At 41.0% G+C, this 23257-nt stretch overlaps 1 protein-coding gene across 2 annotated transcripts in view; it reads right to left on the reverse strand.

The window, feature by feature from the left end:
• Positions 1–23257, reverse strand: part of LOC308398145 (multiple epidermal growth factor-like domains protein 11) — a 252798-nt gene that overhangs the window by 181207 nt on the left and 48334 nt on the right. For both annotated transcript variants that reach the window (XM_080884601.1, XM_080884600.1), the window contains exons 3-5: positions 10549–10654; positions 3220–3363; positions 2302–2403 (exon numbers count right to left, since the gene is read on the reverse strand). In XM_080884601.1, coding sequence (XP_080740727.1) covers positions 2302–2403; positions 3220–3335 — 218 coding nt within the window. In that variant the 5' untranslated portion in view covers positions 3336–3363; positions 10549–10654. The remainder of the gene's footprint in view (positions 1–2301; positions 2404–3219; positions 3364–10548; positions 10655–23257) is intronic.

Below are 23257 nucleotides of genomic sequence, written 5' to 3' on the forward strand. Positions count from 1 at the left end.
AGTCATATTTTGAAACCCCAGGTAATACTGACCGATCCCCTAATAAGCACAGTCTTGGTGACAGGGGTATCATCAAACCAATCCACCTTCCTATTTTGTCCAATACTTTTTGCCAAAAGGGATAAACTTTCCCACATTCCCAAATAGCATGCATAAATGTCCCTGGATCTGAACTACATTTCCAGCATACATTACTGGGACTAATTCCCATTCTATAAAGTTTGGATGGAGTGAAGTACCACCTGTGTATTAATTTATACTGAGTAAATTTACCCCTGGCCTCTCTTATATATTTATCAGAGAATGACAAAATTCTGCGCCAGTCTTCTTTAGAAATTGCACAACCCAGATCCCTCTGCCATATAACCCTCAAGTTTTCACATATCTCTTTTTTTGGATTGTTAAACAGTTTGTAGAAAACCGCCGCCCTATGTGCTGTACTGGACAATTCTAAAAACTCCACAACCATATTCGAGCTTTGAGCAAATTTTCCTTTGGTAACACAATCCCTTATTTGTAAATATTTCCAAAAATTATTTTCTCTTGTCAAACTGTATTTTCGGGTTATTTCAGCAAATGACATAAACACTCCCCCTGAGTAAAGATCACTTATCCTGCGTATGCCTTTGACAAGCCATTCCTTCCAGAACACAGTTTTCCGCCCAATCCTTACAGCAATATTGTTCCATAGCGAGGCATAAGGTTGTCTTAGATGAGATGCTCCACACAACTTGTGCACCTCCACCCAGACAGCTTTGGAATACCTGAGCACTGGGTTATCATGAGAGTCTTGTCCATTAGTTGCCGCGCCCTGCGAGAGAACATCCAAAGGTGTGAAGGGGCTCGCTAGTTCCTGTTCGATCTTCATCCAGCTCAGCTCAGAGCCCGATCCTGTCCAGTATTTGGCCAGTCTTGACAATTCAAAAGCTAAATTATACAACTTCACATTTGGGAGGGCCATTCCCCCAATGTCTTTAGAGGCCCACATTTTCTTTATATTCACTCTCGGCTTCTTGTTATTCCACAAAAAATCTTTGATTAACTTCTCAATTTGACCAAATATGTGCAAAGGAATTCGTACAGGTAACATCATGGAAACATAATTGAACTGTGGGACCACCATCATTTTAATCACATTAATTTTACCCCATAGTGTAAGATTCAATTCACCCCATTTATCCAGATTTGTTTTTATCTTTAGGAGGAGAGGTTCCACATTTGAAAGCATAATATCCTCCAAGTCGGGTTTTAATAATATTCCTAAATACTTCATACCTGAAGGTGAGTACTTAAAATTGAATGGAGTAACGCATCCAGAATGACATGATGCTGACAATGGCATGCCCTCTGACTTGTCCCAGTTTATCTTATAACCTGACAACCCTGAAAATGACTCAACACACGTGAGTAGCGCTGGTAGAGACTGCATGGGATCCGTCAATACTGCTAAGATGTCATCAGCATATAGAAACAACTTGTGTTCCATACCCCCTGCATGAACGCCTCTGACACCCCTGTTTGCTCGAATAGCCAAGGCCAGCGGTTCCAGAAATATTGTAAAAAGCAACGGGGACAAAGGGCACCCCTGTCGGGTCCCGCGAGTAAGATGAAAAAACCCTGACACCAATCCATTTGTCAAAACCGCTGCCCTTGGACTTGCATATACAGTTTTGACCCAATTACAAAACCCAGGCCCAAACCCGAACCTTGCGAGGGTCGTCATAAGGAAGCCCCATTCCACCCGATCAAAGGCCTTCTCAGCATCTAGCGAGAAGGCCGCAACCGGGGTTAGGTTAGATTCGCTTCTGTGCATGAGATGAAGAAGTCTTCTAATGTTATCACCTGAGGACCTATTTTTAATAAAGCCAACCTGGTCACCATTAATGATATCTGGTAATATTTGATCCAGGCGGGAGGCCAAAACCTTTGTCAAGATTGTTAAGCATTGCTTAGCATTATAATCTAAATGTCACTGAAACAAACAGCTACACTGAATGAAACATTTAGGATAACTGTTAGCAAAATCTGTTCATTTGCCCACTGGAACAAATGTATATACTATACCTTTAAGTCATTGATCACAGTTATTTATCAGTGAGGAAGGTTATTTAGTTGTAGCTTTCATTTCTAGTATTTTTACTTTCACATTTGTAGTCTTACAGTGAAATAATTCTTTGTATTTTTTTAGGCAGAACAAAATTAGCAGATGAAAAAGCTTCTTTTAAAATCCCTAAAATATTAAATGTTAAAGGAATTAAAACAGTAAAATACTGCAAACAAAGAGAGTTGCTTTGTGCATACCTGTGTCTCGTGCATTTGAACCAGTTGAGGATGTCGGTGCATCGGGTGTAGTAAACCTGGTCAAATGGATGGGCATAAGACTCCTGCACAGTCACTGCATAACTAGAGGAACAGGGAAAAAAACAGCTTGACAGGATGAATTTCTAATTCTGGATAAACTTGTGTCATTATCGAATACACGAATATTAAACGTAATATATTAAAATACGTTTTTGTATTAACTGCAAACATCAAATATAACATAAATGTAAGTCCAACTTCACAATAGAAACCTTTTTTCTTTCCTCAACTAGTCAATGATATCCAAAAGCAGGTTATTAGGATGTCAAGCACTGATCTCATTATAAATACAACGGTTAGAATAAATCTAATTTTTAAATATGAAAAACTTTTAATAGCCATTGAGTCATCTGGGGAAAAAACATTTACTCTCCTTAAAGTTCACAACCGCTCAGGTTGTTATCAAGAAACTCATCTTCCTTACCCTCCGTAGCTGGCAGCGAGCTCACTCTGTGTTTTCATTGTGTTGAACAAAGGTTACTGAACTGAGTCTAACCTTTAGCGAGAAGTCAAAGCTGTAATAATCATCAGCAGTAATATCCATTTGCACAATTCCTACTGATTACACAGAGACATTATCGATCACAGCACCTGCACTCTCCGTAGCTCTCATCAGAAACAGCATTGTGCTTTTACCCAACATACTGCTGAGTGCTGGGACCACTCAAGCAGTCACATTACCATCTCTTTGAATTTACAGCCTCGATATGTCCCCAGGAGTAAACCTTTTCCCTTTTGCATTTGATTATTGGCAAACCCTCAGCTTTGATTTGTGGCGGCAGTCCATTAGTTCACTGCAGTATTTCTTTTGTTAAATATCATTTTGAATATTGAAGAGACTCAACTGGGGAAACGTACCTCTCCCAGTGGCTGCACACATTGGGATCATCGGGGTTTAGGGGTGACACCAGGGAGCTCAAACCGCTCAGGCTGAGCCACAGCAGAGCTTGGGGAGAAACTCCATCGGTAGCCATCGTCCTCCTCCTCCCTTGGTTCCTCCTTCTGTCCTCAGGGAAGGAAACGAAAACAGTGAGGAACACGAGTTCACCATTTATACTTTATGTTTTGATAACTTTTAACACGTCTATGCTGCTTTTTATTTCTTCTGCACTGGATTTCAAAGGATATTTTGAGAGCAACAGTTATAGAACACTACAGAGATTAACATTTTTTAAATACATAACTGACAAGTGTATATAATCTACACTCATTTCCACCCAAAATTTCAAATGATGTCATTCAACTAGCTGAGGCCCAAATACATGATGGTCTCAACAGCTCACTGTAACTGTGTAACTTACAGAAACACATGCGGACATAGCTTCTGACACACAAAGTGAATTTTATTATTTAAGGAGAATAATGGTGTAGTTCTGAGATTTTCCCTCCACCACGTACAGGGTTACACAAAACCACCCACGTAATGATTTTTGCTGTGCTTGTTCTGAATCTTTGGAGATTGAATTGGGGATAAAATAGGCTCGTCTTAGCTGGGCTGGCTTGTTATAGCAATGGCAGAGAAACATGTTCAAATGAATGGTACGTAGCATATTGAGCAAAATAAGAACAGGTTTTCTGGGGTATAGGAAAGCTAACCCTCCTATTCAACGAGCAGCAGGGATTCCTGTAAGGGAGCCCATAAAGCCCAACAGTAACATATATAAATCAATCAAAAAACATGCTTTCTCAAACCCTAATATTGGATATAATAGGTAAGATACACTGGTGTCTGACTTGTAATTTCACTTTAAGCATGAGAAGGAGAAGACAGACACATAAAGAAAGGTTACTGTGTTACTGTAGCTCAGCGTTTTCACATATGATTACATAAACAGTCAGTTGGTTTTGTATCATTCAACTCAACTTTAACAAAGAGATTCATGAAAAACTTCAAAGACTGATGTGGCTGATTTTGCTCTAAAAACACCACAACTTCTTGTCTTTATGTATTTATGTATGAAAGTGAACATCTACCATTCACTCTTCCCTCTAAACAAAAATGCTTTGCATTGAAACAAACTAGTGTAATTACGATAAATATTTGTGACACGTGCTGAAAAACTGACACATGCCAGAATGACAACTTGATGTCAGATTCAGTGGACGCAAACAAGAAAAGCACAACGAGGAGTAAATACTAACATTTCTTAATAAGATGAGAACGATATAACAACCAATTCACAAGGTAGCTAAAATTGTGTTTGGGGCGATCCACTGTAATTTTCTGTACAGCACAGGAAAGACAGATGAATACATATCAAAAGAAAAGAGCGTAGAAATGCAGAAATCTCCTGTACTGTGCAAAATTAAATAGTAGAGCAAGCTTGCAATGCTGAGAACGCCATTGAGGAAACGCAACAACTCATTGTAGGGTTGTGTGTCTGTCACTACAACCATAAAGGAAACTGTCAATTATTCCCTAAAAATGCAGAAATTGCAGAATTTCAGTGCCCATAAATTACACTAACAGTAATTTAGTGTCATTTCTCACCGCTAGATGTATCACCTTTGTTATGCAATGGTACAATTCAATGCAAAAAAAGAATATCCAGCACAATGATTACCACGAGTTTTTCCTGTCAGTCTAAATTCTTAGCAGCCTGAGAGGATGAACGTCTCCACCCAGGAGCCTACATCCTCTGGGTGTTTGCACAATTAATGCTTTCTGGGAGCATTGTTGATGGCAGCTGTGGGATGATAGTGACATAAAATTCAACAGCAGACCCTTTCCTCATGACATCAGGCCTTTTCAGAGGCGCACACACTGACAGCCCGGGAAAATCACGGTGATGATGAATGGATAAATGAGTGACGGAGGTGTTGCAAACCAATTTCTCCCAGCCACGCTGTCATGTAAAAGAATGACAATTGAATGTTCGTTTGTGGACAACTGGTGGAGCGTTCCCATTAGTGTGATATGAGCCGTGCCATGAGAAGATGCTGAGAAGTCAGACAAGCAAGTTTGTGTTTTTTACAGGTGTCTGCTATGTGGACATTGTTGCAGACAGCTGTGACTACACCGAAACAGTGAATAATGAATGGACAGTGATGACATTAGTTTAATGTCCACAGCTACATCACTCACATCCGAGATGGGACAAATTGCTCGAGTGTAATAACAAGAAAAACATACGAACTTAAAAATGGATGAAACAACAAAGCTGAGGTTTTCTTCCCTGGTGCTGTTTTCTTTTGTAACATGGAGACACCTGTTCAGTAGGAGTGACTCTCATGCTACATGGGTCTGTCACCCAGTTTATTCCCTTCTGTGCTTTATAATCCCTCCATCATTCTGCTGGTAACATTACAGAAAAACACATAAACCCACTAATTACATTTTGTTACTCCTCATTCCAAATGGAATCAATTCATTTCACACAAAACTCCATAAGTTTTTTTTTAATTGCTTAAAATTGTTGCAAACGTATTAAAAATAAAAACAAAAATATAACACGTACATAAGCATTTCCAGCCTTTGCCATGACACTCAAAATTGAGCTCAGGTCCATCCTGTCTCCGCTGATCACCTGTCAGATGTTTCGCCTGTGACAAATCCAGTTGGTTGGACATGATTCGGAAAGGCATCTTTCTATATAAGGTCCCAGAGTTGACAGAGCATGTCAGAGTTCAAACCAAGTGATGAAGTATGAGGAACTGTTTGTAGACCTCCAGTACGGGAATGTTTCAGGACACAGATCTGCGGAACGATGCTGAAACCATTTCTGCCCTAAGCACACAGCCAAGATAACAAAGGAGTGCCCTCAGGACCACTCTGTGAATATCCTTGAGTGGGCGAGCCAGAGCCCAGACTTGAACCTGATTGAACATCTGTGAAGAGATACGAAGATAGCTGTGTGCTCCCCATCCAAAATTAAAGTGCTTAAGAGGATCCATAAAGGAGAACAGGAGAAACTGCCCAAAAATGGGATGTCAAGCTTGTAGCATCATACTCAAAAAGACTTGAGGGCGTAACTGAAATTGGATTTTACCCCCCTACAAAACGTGATTATCCAGAGTAAAGACCAGGCAGCAGAGCAGAGAGTGGCTGGCCTCTCTTAGAGATGCGGTGAGGAGTTTGGCCTTCTGGCCTTCTCTGCTCAAGCTGCTACTCCCGCGACCCGAACCCGGATAAGAGGCAGAAAAAGGACGGATGTTTGTCCTCAAATATAAAAAGCACTGAAAAACTGCTGTGTAGTGATACTGTGTATCTTCATAATATTTTATACTCCTTTTCTTTACCAATATACAGGGAGTGCAGAATTATTAGGCAAATGAGTATTTTGTCCACATCATCCTCTTCATGCATGTTGTCTTACTCCAAGCTGTATAGGCTCGAAAGCCTACTACCAATTAAGCATATTAGGTGATGTGCATCTCTGTAATGAGAAGGGGTGTGGTCTAATGACATCAACACCCTATATCAGGTGTGCATAATTATTAGGCAACGTCCTTTCCTTTGGCAAAATGGGTCAAAAGAAGGACTTGACAGGCTCAGAAAAGTCAAAAATAGTGAGATATCTTGCAGAGGGATGCAGCAGTCTCAAAATTGCAAAGCTTCTGAAGCGTGATCATCGAACAATCAAGCGTTTCATTCAAAATAGCCAACAGGGTCGCAAGAAGCGTGTGGAAAAACCAAGGCGCAAAATAACTGCCCATGAACTGAGAAAAGTCAAGCGTGCAGCTGCCAAGATGCCACTTGCCACTAGTTTGGCCATATTTCAGAGCTGCAACATCACTGGAGTGCCCAAAAGCACAAGGTGTGCAATACTCAGAGACATGGCCAAGGTAAGAAAGGCTGAAAGACGACCACCACTGAACAAGACACACAAGCTGAAACGTCAAGACTGGGCCAAGAAATATCTCAAGACTGGTTTTTCTAAGGTTTTATGGACTGATGAAATGAGAGTGAGTCTTGATGGGCCAGATGGATGGGCCCGTGGCTGGATTGGTAAAGGGCAGAGAGCTCCAGTCCCACTCAGACGCCAGCAAGGTGGAGGTGGAGTACTGGTTTGGGCTGGTATCATCAAAGATGAGCTTGTGGGGCCTTTTCGGGTTGAGGATGGAGTCAAGCTCAACTCCCAGTCCTACTGCCAGTTTCTGGAAGACACCTTCTTCAAGCAGTGGTACAGGAAGAAGTCTGCATCCTTCAAGAAAAACATGATTTTCATGCAGGACAATGCTCCATCACACGCGTCCAAGTACTCCACAGCGTGGCTGGCAAGAAAGGGTATAAAAGAAGAAAAACTAATGACATGGCCTCCTTGTTCACCTGATCTGAACCCCATTGAGAACCTGTGGTCCATCATCAAATGTGAGATTTACAAGGAGGGAAAACAGTACACCTCTCTGAACAGTGTCTGGGAGGCTGTGGTTGCTGCTGCACGCAATGTTGATGGTGAACAGATCAAAACACTGACAGAATCCATGGATGGCAGGCTTTTGAGTGTCCTTGCAAAGAAAGGTGGCTATATTGGTCGCTGATTTGTTTTTGTTTTGTTTTTGAATGTCAGAAATGTATATTTGTGAATGTGGAGATGTTATATTGGTTTCACTGGTAAAAATAAATCATTGAAATGGGTATATATTTGTTTTTTGTTAAGTTGCCTAATAATTCTGCACAGTAATAGTCACCTGCACACACAGATATCCCCCTAAAATAGCTAAAACTAAAAACAAACTAAAAACTACTTCCAAAAACATTCAGCTTTGATATTAATGAGTTTTTTGGGTTCATTGAGAACATGGTTGTTGTTCAATAATAAAATTATTCCTCAAAAATACAACTTGCCTAATAATTCTGCACTCCTGTAGTGTGCTTCCTTTCACTTTACATTCATTCATATTATTAGGGCAAGCACAAGGAGTCCTAAAGCAGTCGATCAATAAAATATTGATACAGGAACCAATACAATATATTTCCATACTGGTATTTTATCCTCTCCCATAATGCTAATGCTTATATGTGTCAAAGGTAAACATGACCCAGACCAATCAATATACAGAGCACACACACATGACCTCTAACTCTGAAAGCAACCAACACACTGTTTAAGTATTTTTATTTTAATATATACCCAAAGCCAGGGGCGGAGCGTGGGGGTGGCTTACTGGGCTTAAGCCCGGGTTGTTTTGTCAGAAGCCCGGGGTCTTTTGGAGTGTAATTTTTCATAGTTAGATGCCTGGCTGACAACTGTATAAAACAAAAAGTACACACAATATTCGAAGCACATAGTGCACACTGTGGGAATTTACGACTGTGCGTGAATCCCCCTGATATTGGTATGATCCGAGCTCAGGCACTAAGCGACTGAGCGAGGGGGCGGGGCAGCTGCTGCCTGTGTGCGCTGTTGGAGAAACGGAACCAGCCATACTAAGGAGAGCTTAAGTTTGAGCAGGTACCAAAGCAAATCATTCGTACCGTACAAATAATGTAAATATGACGGTGCATCACGAAAGATTGATATCAAACTGATCACTTGACCCATATTACGTTACTTGCTCTTCAAGTGAATCAACAAATGGCGAAATGAAAAGCCGAACAGATGCTATTTTTTTTAGAGAGTCTTAGCTTACGTGTTTATTTCATATTTTCAGTTCTTACCCTCCCCGACTAAATCGGTTTCAGTTATGTACTGAAATATAAGAATGGACATTAGAGGCTTCTTTCAAAGAAAAAACTCAGGTAAATGTTATTTTATATATTATGCTTTGTATGTTGTTCAGTATATTTCTATGCAAAACAAGAGGGATTTCAGTACACAGCATATTCACATTTGTAACCAGATATTTACACTTTAGGGAGAAAACAAAACATTTTTACTGTACAACATCAATTTAGAGTAAACTTTTGTTTTAGATAAATATTGAAATATCTTTTGAATTAGTTAAATGTCACAATAAAGAGAGACAGAGCTTTCTATTTTTTATCACTTTCATCAAATTTAGGAGTACATATACACTAAGTTTATTGTTAATTAATAAGAAAACTGCAGACGATTCCATTCTGAGCTGAAGAAGCTTCTGATTGGTTCGTAGAGTCCATGTGAGTAAATTGGTGGCACAGCTGTGGATGCATATAAGGCAAAACACAGAGCCTGTTTCTGTGACATGGGAAAATCAAGAGATGTCAACCAAAACACCAGGAAAAGAACTGTGGAGCTCCATAAGTGTGGCTCAGTTTGAATACAATTTGGTGCCATTTGCAATTAAGAAATACAGATAGGTTCTCTCTCTTTCTTAAATTTAACAAATATGTTTTTATATTTATCAATCTAAAAAAATAAACATTTAGTCTGATTTGATCTTACAATTAAAAAAGTGTTTGTGTTTTGATCTGAAGAGTGTGTAAATATCTGGTTTCAACTGTCTATTTGATGATTGTCAGCACAAAGAGGGAGAGAGAGGAACAGAGAGGGAGATGAACAAGAGCAGGTGAGACACACATGTTAGTCAAATGGTTGTTTACCAAAAGTATCACCGTATCACAGGTCCTCATGTATCTCGTACCTAGTGTTTCTTTTTAGGTTTGTTACTTTTCAAATTCTACATTTATTAAGTTTTGCAGGCTTGTTTGCACAACAAGGATAAATAATTATATAAACGTTTCTCAATCTAAATAGTGGACTTTGGTAGAATTAAAAAAAACAAGTGTAGTGCAGGTCTATGATGATTTTTAGTGCTACTATCATCTAGTTCTGATTCTGGTTCTGTCTTGGTTAAGTCCTCAGTAGTCCTGATTTTGAACTGTTGTAGTCCTGTTTTAATTCCGGATCAGTTCTGGGTCTGGTTGAATTGGGGTTTAGTCCTCGTGTCTTGATGCAGCCCCGACTTTGTTCTGCCTTGCTGCTTAATTAAAAAACTAGTTTAAGGTGTCCTGCACATGTGATATATATTTTTACCTATATGAAGTCATTCTGTTTTGAACAAAACTCAAAACAGAGCCTATTAATCTTTCAGTCATTTCTACCCCCCCCCCCCCCCCCCCAAAAAAAAAAAAAAAAAAAATTAAAAAAATCCCACATGCATACTACCCTTTTGGGCTAAGCCCCAGGTGTTTCAAATGTCTGGCTCCGCCTCTGCCCAAAGCTAAACAAAAAATAGCATAACAAGGGTTGAATTTTAAAGTATTGCCTCATTAGATTATTACAAATATCAGAATAATGAAGTGGTACCTATGGTGCTGCTTACCTTGAACAAGGCTGGGTGTGATGGATGGTGAAATGCTGTCAAACAGATTTCTATTACAGGAAAAAATGACCCACTATTGGAGGATGGTGAACGGACCTCAGAATGCCTGTTTTAAGACAAAGACATAAAAAAACAAATATTTATTAAATAAATGAAGTTGAACAGTGAGAAGAAGATTTCATTCATTTCCTTCTAGGAAAACAAGAGCAGAAAATGTATGTTCTTGTATGCTTCGTCTCTCACACTTTAGTTTTATCCAAGTGCTTCACCACAACGTCTTAATCATCACCTTGTAGTCAAATGCACCTAAGGACACCAAAACTGCAGAGAACTCACTTCCTCTAATTAATTCAATTTCAGCAGATACATTCGAGCTTCCATCTGATATTCCTTAGGATTAAACTGTAAGATAAGTCAAAACCCTCAAACATTCAGTCAGCAATAGTTTTACCTGAGCTCTGTCATATTTTATCAGTTTTATGAACATTAAAAACATCAGAACCAAAGAACTACAGTAATGTGAATTAGAATGTGTGTCTGCAGTAAGGCGGTGTGTGGATATACAGAGCTATGGGATAGTTTGACACACTTTCAGTAGATTCTTATTCCTCATGAAGCACCGTCATGTAGGTGTCTGATCAGCGCCGAATTCATTCTCCACACATCCGGCAAGATTTATATAGATTTGTCTTCAGCCAAAGGTACAGCGAGGAGTCTTAAAACAAAATGAATGGGTGTGCAGAACAGGATCGACTCCATGCCATGAATAAGATAGCAGCTAGTGGCAATGGCTAATAACAAAGCTAATGCTAGAGGTAGATGGAAAACGTTATCAGCCCTGTCCTGCCTATAGTGTTCATTTAATAGAATAACACAATAGTGTCTAATAATTTCTGTTTCTCTTAAAGTACTAGATTGAAACTGTGAAACAGTGTACCAGGAATTAGACAGAACCCTAAATTATAAACTGAATTTCATCTGCAGTAAATATACAACCTTTTTGGACTTTTTAAACTACCTAATATTTGTACAACTAGGATTCCACTGAACTATCAGAAAAATGAGAAGCTAGCCGGGGCATCGATACTCGTTGCTATGTAACAATATTGTTTGTTTATTTGTAAGGAACCCCATTAGCTTCCACAACAGTGGTTCCTAGTCTTCCTGGGGCCCAAACCATCAAATACCACCGAATAAAATGTTACACAATAAGTTGGATGCAAAATGTCCACATAATTTGGCTCTTACATCCACAATAAGGTTTTACAATTCTGAAAATATAAGCATGTAAATATTAAAAATTGTAAAAAACACTCAAACAAAATACACAATTTCCATTACAAGTGACATTACCCTCTGACAATATTTACAAATAAATTTAAAAACTGCCTAAATAGGCTTTTAGGTGATTTTTAAAATTATGAATAGAAGCCAATTCTCTAATTGCATAAGGCAACTTATTCCACTGAAAAGATGCTCTAAATATAACAGAGTTTTTCAAAAAGTTAAAATTTAGTAAGTCAAGGAGTTACTAAATTGTGGTTAGTTGAGAATCGTGTAGCATGATTATGTATTTCATCTGGATGCTGCAACTGAGCATAAAAAAGTGTGGTGTGTTTACCAGTATTGCTTTCTTTAAAAATACAAGTAAACCATAGTATAATTTAGCTTGTACAGAAAGCCAAGAAAGTTTATCGTGCATTTTATCAATATCTGTATAATATTAACCTTAACACCAATCCGGCCGCCCTATTTTGGACTAACTGAAGTCTGTTCAGATCTGTCTTATTAGCTGCTGACCAAATGATTAAACAGTACTCTAGATGAGATAATACTAGTGCATTAATGACATCATTAATGTCATTGTAATGACATTAACATTGTAATAGCTTTTGAAGGATTGTTGTTACTTTAATATGATATACGCACACATACACACACCCACATCGTGATACCGGTACTCAAAGTGTGTCAGAAGAAAAAGTAGTGTTCAAGACAATGTCTTTGTGCATCTACAGGCAGTCTGTGAGGGGCTGCTAAGAGAAAAACTGTGGTACTGCATGAGGAAGTCAGGAGCGGCAGAAGTATGTGAGGCTTGTGCAGGACATGTATGAGTGTGGTGGGGTGTGGGGCAGGAGCGACACATGGGTTTAAGGTGGGAGTGACTCTGATTGGTCTGGTTGATAGATGAGGTCAAAGAGGAGTCTAATAATTATGTTTTTCCTTCTTTCATCCCTTTGTATGTGATACGCCTTGATGACGGATACCCAGTAGGATTGTCTTATATGCATCATGTTCCCTCCATTTAGGCTGGAATTGGTTTGATGTTTAAAGGCACACAGTGATGGAAAAACAACAACAACAAAAGGAACAAGCCTGTTTTGAAAATGTGAGGAGCAGAAAGTGTGCAAGGCGTAGAGAACATGAAGGTAGATGAGTTTAAATACCCAGGCTGAACCATCCAAAGCAAAGGACTGTGCATAAGAGACTTAAGTATTATTATGTGAAAGGGATGGTTAACAATGATGAACAAATGATTTGATGCCCCCTGGTGCCCCAATCCAAAAATCACGAGTCTAAAGTAATAAGACAGAAAACATGATATGCAAGAGAAAGAGAGCATATTTCTCCCGACTTGGTTTCTCTTCATTGGTTCACTGTTACATTCAATTCCATTTAAAATCCTTCATCTCACATACAAGGGCTTGAATAATCAGGCCTCATCTTATTTTAAAGGTCTCATAGTACCATATCACCATGATACCACAATTCACTCAGAAGCTGCTGGATACTTGTGGTTCCTCTGGTATTCAAAAGTAGAATGGGAGGCAGAACCTTCAGACGCCTCTTCTGTGGAACCACCTTCCAGTTTTGGACTTGGGATTTTGATCAGGTGATCCTGGACCCTCCTTTAGTTATGCTCCAATAAGCTTGGGCTGCTGGGGGCTTCCCATGATGCATCAAATATATTCAGTGGGGAAGCCGGTACTGGTCCGTGAGTCGTTTGGCTCTGGGCCGTGAGAGTTGAGGCTCGGGTGTGAAATTTATGGTTTCAGGGTTTTTATCATTAACTGGGTTTCCCTGGGTCTTTTCCCGTGTTGTAGTTGTGCGTCTTATTTTGAAAGAAATATTTACGCGTAACCATAGCGACCAGAGAGCATTAAGGGGCAGAGAGGAGGATGTTACTCTCAATGTTGTTGGTGCATTTCAGGAGGACGCTGCTAATAAAGTTACACAATTACACAGGGAATTCGTGTTTCTTATTATATTTACAAAATACCACAGTTTTGGTCGAGGTCGTATTATTTTATTTTGTAGAATTTATCGGCGGCACCTTAAAGGCCGGTCCGTGAAAATATTGTCTGACATTACACCGGCCTGTGGTGCACAAAAGGTTGGGGACCGCTGGCTTAAATGCACAGAGCTGTGGCACGTTTCCCCATGATTCTCAAAACTTCATATCGAGTGCTGCAGCTTCAAAAGCTGACATGAGAACTAGTTTAATGGCAGCAAGTTGAAGTAGCTTTTTTCTAATTGTTGCACTTTGAAATTAACTGAAATAAAAATGAAAATGACTCAATATATTGGTTTTGGAAGCATCTGCACTTTAGTTCTTAAATCTTCTGCATAATACATTACTGCCTTTTTTTCTGTCAGTGACATGTGTTGGCTTTGTTTTCAGTGGTTACTGTTTCTCATAACGACAAACTGAAAGTGACAGAAAAATCAATAAAAACACTGTTTTATTGTTTTGTAACAATATTCCTCCAGCCTTGATGAATGTCTCATCATGAGCGTTTTAAAGCGCAGCGCTGTCAGATAGTGAGGATACACAGAGTTGCAGAGAAGACTTACAGACACTAGTATTATGAGTTTATAGAGGAAGTGGGTCTGATTTATTATGCAGCACTGGGGAAACATTCAGGCATACACTGAAAATCACAGCTATATTTAGAGGTTTTTTAAGGATTATATTGAGAGACACATGGCAGAAATACTCATGTGTCATACATCTTTGTTCTTTTGCCATCAGATTCTGTAGCGTACCTTTAAAACACATAATTCGAAGATGCTGATCCTTATTCACCAAGTTTTTTGTCTGTGTTTGTCTGCTGCACCTGAAGCATTTACAAGCCATCCAGAGGACAACATTTGAGGTATGTTTATGATTTCTTTTTTTTTAAATGACCCAATTTTTAAAAAATGAAGAAACACTGGAAGCCCAACTCCAAAAACACAAACTGGGATCTCTGCCTGAAGCATCCATATAACTGTAATACCTGTCAGCATCCTGAAGTTCACTTCCATGAGTAGTCAGAGGTCGTTAGTAAATTTTTACCAGCCACAGCAGCATAGCTGGTGTTGTTATGTTCATGGAGACACGCATCTGGAGCAGGAATTCACGTAATAATGTTGTAATGACTCGAGTTGTCATCAATCAGTATATTGAAGGGTGTCGTGGCTGGTGCAATTTCATAGCAAGATCATCGCTGGCTATATAAGTACTCAGTATTCCTGGGTCGAATAATATACAGAGTCCTCATTTTGATGTGAACTACACACCTGTAAAGTTTTCTGAATGTATCTTGCTCAGTGGCTCTGCAGAGACGGGGAAACATAAAGCACAGCAAGTGTCTTCAGGTTCACGTTTTGTCTTAAGGACACACAAACACAAAGTAAAAACCGTACCAGCTCCACTATTGTGACTGGTGAAGACTGTTTATTATGTTCTGTTTCATAGTTCTGTGCCTACCAACAATCAGTCAGGCTGCACACAAACCAACTCAAGTTGCAAAGTATTAAATATTGTTTAAAAAACAGCTTTCAAACAAAACAATTTCAATTCGGTCTGGAATGTTTTCCAATTATGGTGAAACCATGAATGAATGTCTGCTTTTGACTTGATTTTTACTTCTTTTCTATTCTAAAAATTCAAGTGGGACCTTGGTGGATTACTTTGTATAGATCAGTGACGACCAGTGTTGGGTAAGTTACTTTAAAATAGTAACTTAGTTACATTACTAGTTACTTCTCTCAAAAGTAACTCAGTTACTTCAAGTTACTCGTTACTTTCAAAGTAACTAGTTACTAGGGAAAGTAACTTTGGTTTTACTCAGAATTCTCTTGTTAATGTGTTGCTTCCATAACTTTGCCAGTCTTCTAGCTTGCTTACTTGCCACAGTGCACTGTGCCACCTACCAATAGAAAGAAAAAGATAATGTGCATATTTCCACGAGAGAAATCCCACGCCTGGACCGTCATTGACTGCTGCCATGATTCTAGCCTACGTCACAGTGTCATCTGCGCCTTTTACATCCAACACAAAAACTGCAGTCGTGGTGCTTTCGATTGTACTCAGAACTCGGAAATTCTGCCTTCCGAATAGGAAGATGTAGGTAACACCAGACTGCAGATGAGCTGCATACAGAGCTGGACTGGGACAGAAAATTGGCCTGGGCATTTTGACTAGAGACCGGCCCACCATTATAGGAAAAATCACAAAGCCTTTGAATGATAATAGACACTGTTGTGACAGTGATGTACACTGTCTGATGGTATATATGCATCAATCTATCAATCGTTTGTTGTAAGACTCAGATAATTATTTTTTAAAAGTGAGACATTTTAAATGAGAATAAGAAAGAAAAGTATTTCTTTGTGCCCCCCTTTTCCCTGTTAATGCCCTACATGCCCCCCTGGCAACACTTTGCTAGACCCGCCCCTGCACAGTTACCAGCTGTCAGCTACTTAGAAAAGGATCCTGGGGTTATTTGTCTCTCAGAAACAGTTCATAACTTCCCTTCAACTCATTCATGTCACCTAAAAGGTAAACCTGTTTCTCCATCACCTGTTCAGCTCTGATGATCCAGTAAGGACATCTCCTGGTTTCATCTTCATGTTTCCCTCTCACCACATAACCAAACCATATCATGACCAGCAGCTTTTTTGCAGCTGTGGCTCCAGCAAACATCAGCTGATACTAGAAATTAATATTAAATAAATTCTAACAACAGCTGATCAAGCTTAAACGTGCTGCTGTTGTTTAGCGCGACATCGGCTGGTTTCCTCTTTCGGCGCAAAGTGGGCGATAAACACACAAGAGAGAAAAGACGATCAGCTGATCACTGATCAGTTTTCATGATTGAAGTAGAAACGGGAGAGGGAGGGGAGAGAATGAGAGAAGAAGAGGCAGCTGTGCAGCGTAAAGACACAGAATAACTCCAGCTTTGTGCCTTTTTCATTGTAGCTGAATTACGGGACAAACTGTTCCTTTTCACCTCAATAAGAAACGCGTAATATTTTCTCTGAATACCAGACGGGACGGTTGGCAACTCTAATAACTTATGAACAAAATAAAGTTAAACATCATTAACTTCATAGCACCACCCAGCTGTATAGAAACTCCGTCATGCTAGCTAGCACGCAGTACGGAAAAAGTCAGAATAACGAAAATAAACTCCACCTAAACTTGGTTTATATCTGACCCAGAGAGACTGCAGGTCATAACTTCTTACCTGAAGTTCAGTTCACACTTGGACCGGCGGCCGCCTCGGGTCTCTTTTCCTTCTGCGTCCCTTTTCCTTCATCCACCTGCTGGCCTCCACCACTTGCTAATGTTACTGAATCTGTGGAAGCTCCGCGATAGCCACCACACGAAGTAACGAGTAACGACCCTATCTAAATCCCAGTAACGAGTAACGCGTTCCTGATTTTGGCATAATAACTAGTTACCGTGCTCGTTACCACAATAATAACGTAGTTACTGTAACGCGTTACTTAATAACGCGTTAGTCCCAACACTGGTGACGACAGGGTCGAGGTTGTAAAAGCTGTGTATGCAGGTTTTTGTGGAGCATGAAATACAAGCAGGTTTTTATTGGAAAGAAAGAAGATTCTGTTACTGCAACTAGAGAGGAAACATTCACAGAAGAACACAGGACTCTTACGACTTTCATTTACTTAGCTGCACACAAACCAAACACGTCTTTGACAGTTTCACATATATTTTACAGAACAGAGCTGTTACTTTACTACGGAAGAGGATTAGGACCACTGGAAAGAAATCTGAGAAAAAAGTCATAGTATATATATATATATATGAAAAAACACCCAGCACGCCCATGCGGGCGGTTTATCCTTCAAGCTCGGGTCCTCTACCAGAGGCCTGGGAGCTTGAGGGTCCTGCGCAGTATCTTAGCTGTTCCCAGGACTGCGCTCTTCTGGACAGAGATCTCCGATGTTGTTCCCGGGATCTGCTGGAGCCACTCGCCTAGCTTGGGAGTCACCGCACCTAGTGCTCCGATTACCACGGGGACCACCGTTACCTTCACCCTCCACATCCTCTCGAGCTCTTCTCTGAGCCCTTGGTATTTCTCCAGCTTCTCGTGTTCCTTCTTCCTGATATTGCTGTCATTCGGAACCGCTACATCGATCACTACGGCCGTCTTCTTCTGTTTGTCTACCACCACTATGTCCGGTTGGTTAGCCACCACCATTTTGTCCGTCTGTATCTGGAAGTTCCACAGGATCTTAGCTCGGTCATTCTCCACCACCCTTGGGGGCATCTCCCATTTTGACCTCGGGACTTCCAGGTTATACTCGGCACAGATGTTCCTGTACACTATGCCGGCCACTTGTTTATGGCGTTCCATGTATGCCTTGCCTGCTAGCATCTTGCACCCTGCTGTTATGTGCTGGATTGTCTCTGGGGCATCTTTACACAGCCTGCACCTGGGGTCTTGCCTGGTGTGATAGACCCCAGCCTCTATGGATCTTGTACTCAGAGCTTGTTCTTGTGCTGCCATGATTAGTGCCTCTGTGCTGTCTTTCAGTCCAGCTTTGTCCAGCCACTGGTAGGATTTCTGGATATCAGCCACCTCCTCTATCTGCCGGTGGTACATACCGTGCAGGGGCCTGTCCTTCCATGATGGTTCCTCGTCTCCCTCCTCTTTCTTGGGTTTCTGCTGCCTGAGGTATTCACTGAGCACTCGGTCAGTTGGGGCCATCTTCCCAATGTATTCTTGGATGTTCGTTGTCTCATCCTGGACTGTGGTGCTGACACTCACCAGTCCCCGGCCCCCTTCCTTCCGCTTAGCGTACAGCCTCAGGGTGCTGGACTTGGGGTGAAACCCTCCATGCATGGTAAGGAGCTTTCTTGTCTTTATGTCAGTGGCTTCTATCTCCTCCTTTGGCCAGCCTATTACCCCAGCAGGGTACCTGATCACGGGCAGGGCGTACGTGTTGATGGCCCGGATCTTGTTCTTACCGTTCAGCTGACTCCTCAGGACTTGCCTGACCCTCTGCAGGTACTTGGTGGTTGCAGCTTTTCTAGCGGCCTCTTCATGGTTCCCATTCGCCTGTGGGATCCCCAAGTACTTGTAACTGTCCTCTATGTCTGCAATGTTGCCTTCTGGTAGTTCAATCCCCTCAGTTCTGACTACCTTCCCTCTCTTTGTTACCATCCGACTACACTTCTCCAGTCCGAACGACATTCCAATGTCATTGCTGTATAGCCTGGTAGTGTGGATCAGTGAATCGATGTCTCGTTCACTCTTGGCATACAGCTTGATGTCATCCATGTACAGGAGGTGGCTGACAACTGCTCCGTTCCGTAGTCGGTATCCGTAGCCAGTCTTGTTAATGATCTCACTGAGGGGGTTCAGGCCTATGCAGAACAGCAGTGGGGACAGAGCATCTCCTTGGTAGATCCCGCACTTGATGGTGACTTGTGCTATGGGCTTGGAGTTGGCCTCTAGTGTTGTACGCCACATCCCCATTGAGTTCCTGATGAAGGCTCTTAGGGTCCCATTGATCTTGTACAATTCTAGGCATTCCAGTATCCAGCTGTGGGGCATTGAGTCATAGGCCTTCTTGTAATCAATCCAGGCAGTGCACAGGTTGGTCAGTCTGGTCTTGCAGTCTCGGCTGATTGATGGTTACTGGACCCTGTTCAGGGAGGTCGCTGTGGTCTGCCCTCAGATCCACTAGCCACTGAGCATTGCCGTTATGGGTTGCATCCTTCTCCCATATGCTCTTCCAGTATTGCTCCGTCTCCAGCCTTGGTGGTGCTGTTCTCTTATTGTTCCCTTGCCACTGAGAGTACACCTTTGCTGGTTCTGTGGAGAACAGCTGGTTTATTCTCCTGCCTTCTATCTCTCTGGTGTACCTCCTCAAGCGGCTGGCCAAGGCTGTGAGTCTTTGCTTGGCAGTTTCCAAGGCCTCAGGTATGGACAGCTTGCTGTATTTCTTAGGCACCTTATTTGTCGCACCTTGCTGCAACTCTGTTAGTTGGCTAACCTCCCTCCGTGCTACTTTGATCTTGCCCTCTAGCCTCCTTCTCCATGGAGGGTACTGCCCCTTGTCGCTGTTCAACTTGTAGCCAAGCATCTCACTGATCACTGCTGCCGTATTGTAGATCAGCTTGTTAGTGTCGGTAATCGTGGTTGTAGGTATTGCCCGTAGTGCTGCATTAACATCATCTAGCAGACCTTCTGAGGGTACTTCACGTAATCTTGGTAACCGGCTACGGGGGATCCAGGTTTCAAGCTTGGCCATGATCCTATTTTTCAGGTCAGTTCCTCTCGCACTCAACGATCCTTCTCCTATCGCACTTGGGGCTATGTGCCCAATCTCGGGTGGGGGTGATGATATCTCCCCCCTGACCTGGCGTCCTGACTCCTCCTTGCCGTAGCTGTTAGATTTGTATTGTTGATTGTCATTTATGCTTAGAAATATTTAACCATATATGCTTAGAGGTGTATAATCATTTGTAGATTGAAAGAATGTCTCATCCTAGGAGGTCTGTAACAGCTCTGTGTAGCATGAAGGGGGAGTGCGTTCACTCCCTCTACAGAGTGTTCCGGCGTAGATCACACCTCCTAGGAGAGGTCGTATCTTTTCTTATTGATTTATGGTATAGCAAGCACACGTATATCTGTTTAAGTATAAGAGCCTTTTGTTCAGATGGACCGCTAGACTCCTGGCACCAGCTTTGGGGAGTCTTCACAGGGTCACATCTGGATCTCTCACACACACACACACACACAGGCAAGGTACTCTTTGTGTGTATGTAGACGTCATATGTTAATGAACCGATGCATATTCATGCAACCTCAATAAAAGAACAGTGGTACGGGAGAACGGACGAGAGCAACTGGGGTCAGCCGAAGGAACGGCGCTTTGTCCGGTCTCTCCCGTGCACGAGAAACATGAAGAACTTTGCCTACTGGTGTCTTGCTTTGCAGTGTAATTATATTCAATTCAATTCAATTTTATTTATATAGCGCCAAATCACGACAAAAGTCGCCTCAAGGCGCTTCATAGATACAGAGAAAAACCCAACAATCATATGACCCCCTATGAGCAAGCACTTTGGCGACAGTGGGAAGGAAAAACTCCCTTTTAACAGGAATTGTCCTCAACGTTCCAGCGGATAGGTTCAAGCTACAAACCTATCAGTAGCATTTGTGTTGTACCTCGTCAATCTCTAGCTGTGAGAGCAGTCCCTTCTTTCGAATGTTGGAACACTGAGCTACTAGTTGTTTCGCCGTCATTGTGGATGTTGGGTATCGAAGAATCCATAGGTCCCTCATCCTATTCATGTAGCCCCTTCCGCCGGGGTTACTTGCGTAGTAGCATTCCAACAACGCCCTGTTTTCGTCCCTTGCCCACCGATGCCTTCTTGTTCCAGTATATATATATATATATATACTGGAACAAGTAACGGTTTTTAACGGTTCTCACGTAAAAAACCCTGAGAACCGTTAATTTCACACCCGAGCCCAGTACTAAACTACTCACGGGCCTGCATGTATATACATATATATATATATATATATATATATATATATATATATATATATATATATATATATATATATATATATATATATGTGAAATTAACGGTTCTCAGGGTTTTTAACGTTACTATTTTTTATCGTTAACTCGGTTTCCCTGGGTCTTTTCCCGTGTGTAATGAATACATCTTCTTATTTTGGTACCGGTACTGAATTTGTTTTGTTGTATTTATCCGCGACACCTTAAAGGCCGGTCCGTGAAAATATTGTCGGACATAAACCGGTCCGTGGCAGAAAAAAGGTTGGGGGCCGCTGCTCGAGTTAACATAGACTTAATGTTCCTTCCTCAGTGTTCGCTCCTGGTCCTTCACTGTTAATTGTTATCATTGCTATTACTTTATTATCTCTGGGTGTTCCAGATTTTAATGATTCTCGCTGCCTGTGTTGTTTTGTTATCTTTCGTAGTCATTTGTCTCCTGTGCCTTGCATTTAGTTTTGCGTCCTTTGCATCATTTCCTTTGTTCTGTTTAAGGTTATTCTTTAATGTCCTCTTGTGTGCTCCCTGTTCTCCAAAAAAGTTTGGAATTTGCTGTTTTATTTTGCTCTCTGTGGGTATTCTGCACAGTTAGGTTTTAGTTCAAGCTTCTGGTTTCTAAATGCATTTTTATGCCTTTCATTCTACACTTCATGGCAGATCACAAACGCATATGCAAAAGTTGCTGCACAATAAAATGCAGTTTTAAAAAACATGCACAAACTTCCTGTTTGCAAACTCCCACTGTTTTACTGTTTTTATTGGTGATGTGTAAAATATAATGTAAAGTCCATATTTAGTCACTGATTATTAGTAACTAGACCAGGGTCTGCAACCTTTTACACCCAAAGAGCCAGTTGGACTCGGTTTCCACGCAAAAGAAAACACTGGGAGCCGCAAATACTTTTTGACATTTAAAATCAAGATAACACTGTATATATTGTTTTTTACCTTTATGCTTTGTGAACAACTAAGGTGTTCTGCTTATGAAATCCTTGAAGTGAGAAAATGACATTTTATTTATGTAATGAACACATTTTGAACTCTTAAAGAAATATAACAAAAGGAAAGCTGAACTAAAATGATCCGTGTAGCAAACAAAAGCTGCTGTGAGCCGCCACCCTCATATCTCCTCTGGGCTTTTGGAGCCTTCACCTGACTTTTAAAAAGTAATTGAAAAAAAGCTCTATGCTGCTAAAAGATGAAAAATAGATATTTGCAAAATTCTGCATAAATATGTATTTTACCTGGTTAATGTATGTGGCGGGGCGTGGTGGTCAATAAAGAGATGCTGAAAAGCGTGTTCATGCAAACATCGTCGGGTCTGCCGTGATATGTTTACAACGATACTTCTGCTCCTGAACCTCTGCGCACAGCATCTGCAGGTCGGGGCTGTACGAAGTCACTTTCATCTTTACAGGACTGTAAGCTGTCGTCTGTGAGGCGTGAGCGTGTTTGTTTTTAACATAGTTCACGGTGGAGCTGCTGACATAATGTGGATCCGAAGATCCATAACTGGCCTACCTGGGGTCGAAAGTCCCGATAAATGCACGGCGTTTCGTACACCGGCTTCCGCGAGTGTGACGCTTATTTGAGCGATGAAAAAATAATAGAATATAATTTTATATTTCAATATCACAATAATCTTCCAGTTTAGAACTACAAGTTAAAAAGAACTAACATAAATAAAATACACTTCAGCTAAATACTTCTAATTTAATTTCCCAAACCACGCGGAGCCGCACTATAAGCACTAAAGAGCCGCAGGTTGCCGACCCCTGACCTAGACGGATATCTCTATCCATATCACTCATGGGAGGGGTTGCCTCAATACAAATGATGATAAAAAAGTTATTACTATTATTATTATTGCTACTAA

The sequence above is a fragment of the Rhamphochromis sp. 'chilingali' genome (assembly GCF_963969265.1).
Source record: "Rhamphochromis sp. 'chilingali' genome assembly, chromosome: 6".
Classification (NCBI taxonomy): Eukaryota; Metazoa; Chordata; class Actinopteri; order Cichliformes; family Cichlidae; genus Rhamphochromis; species Rhamphochromis sp. 'chilingali'.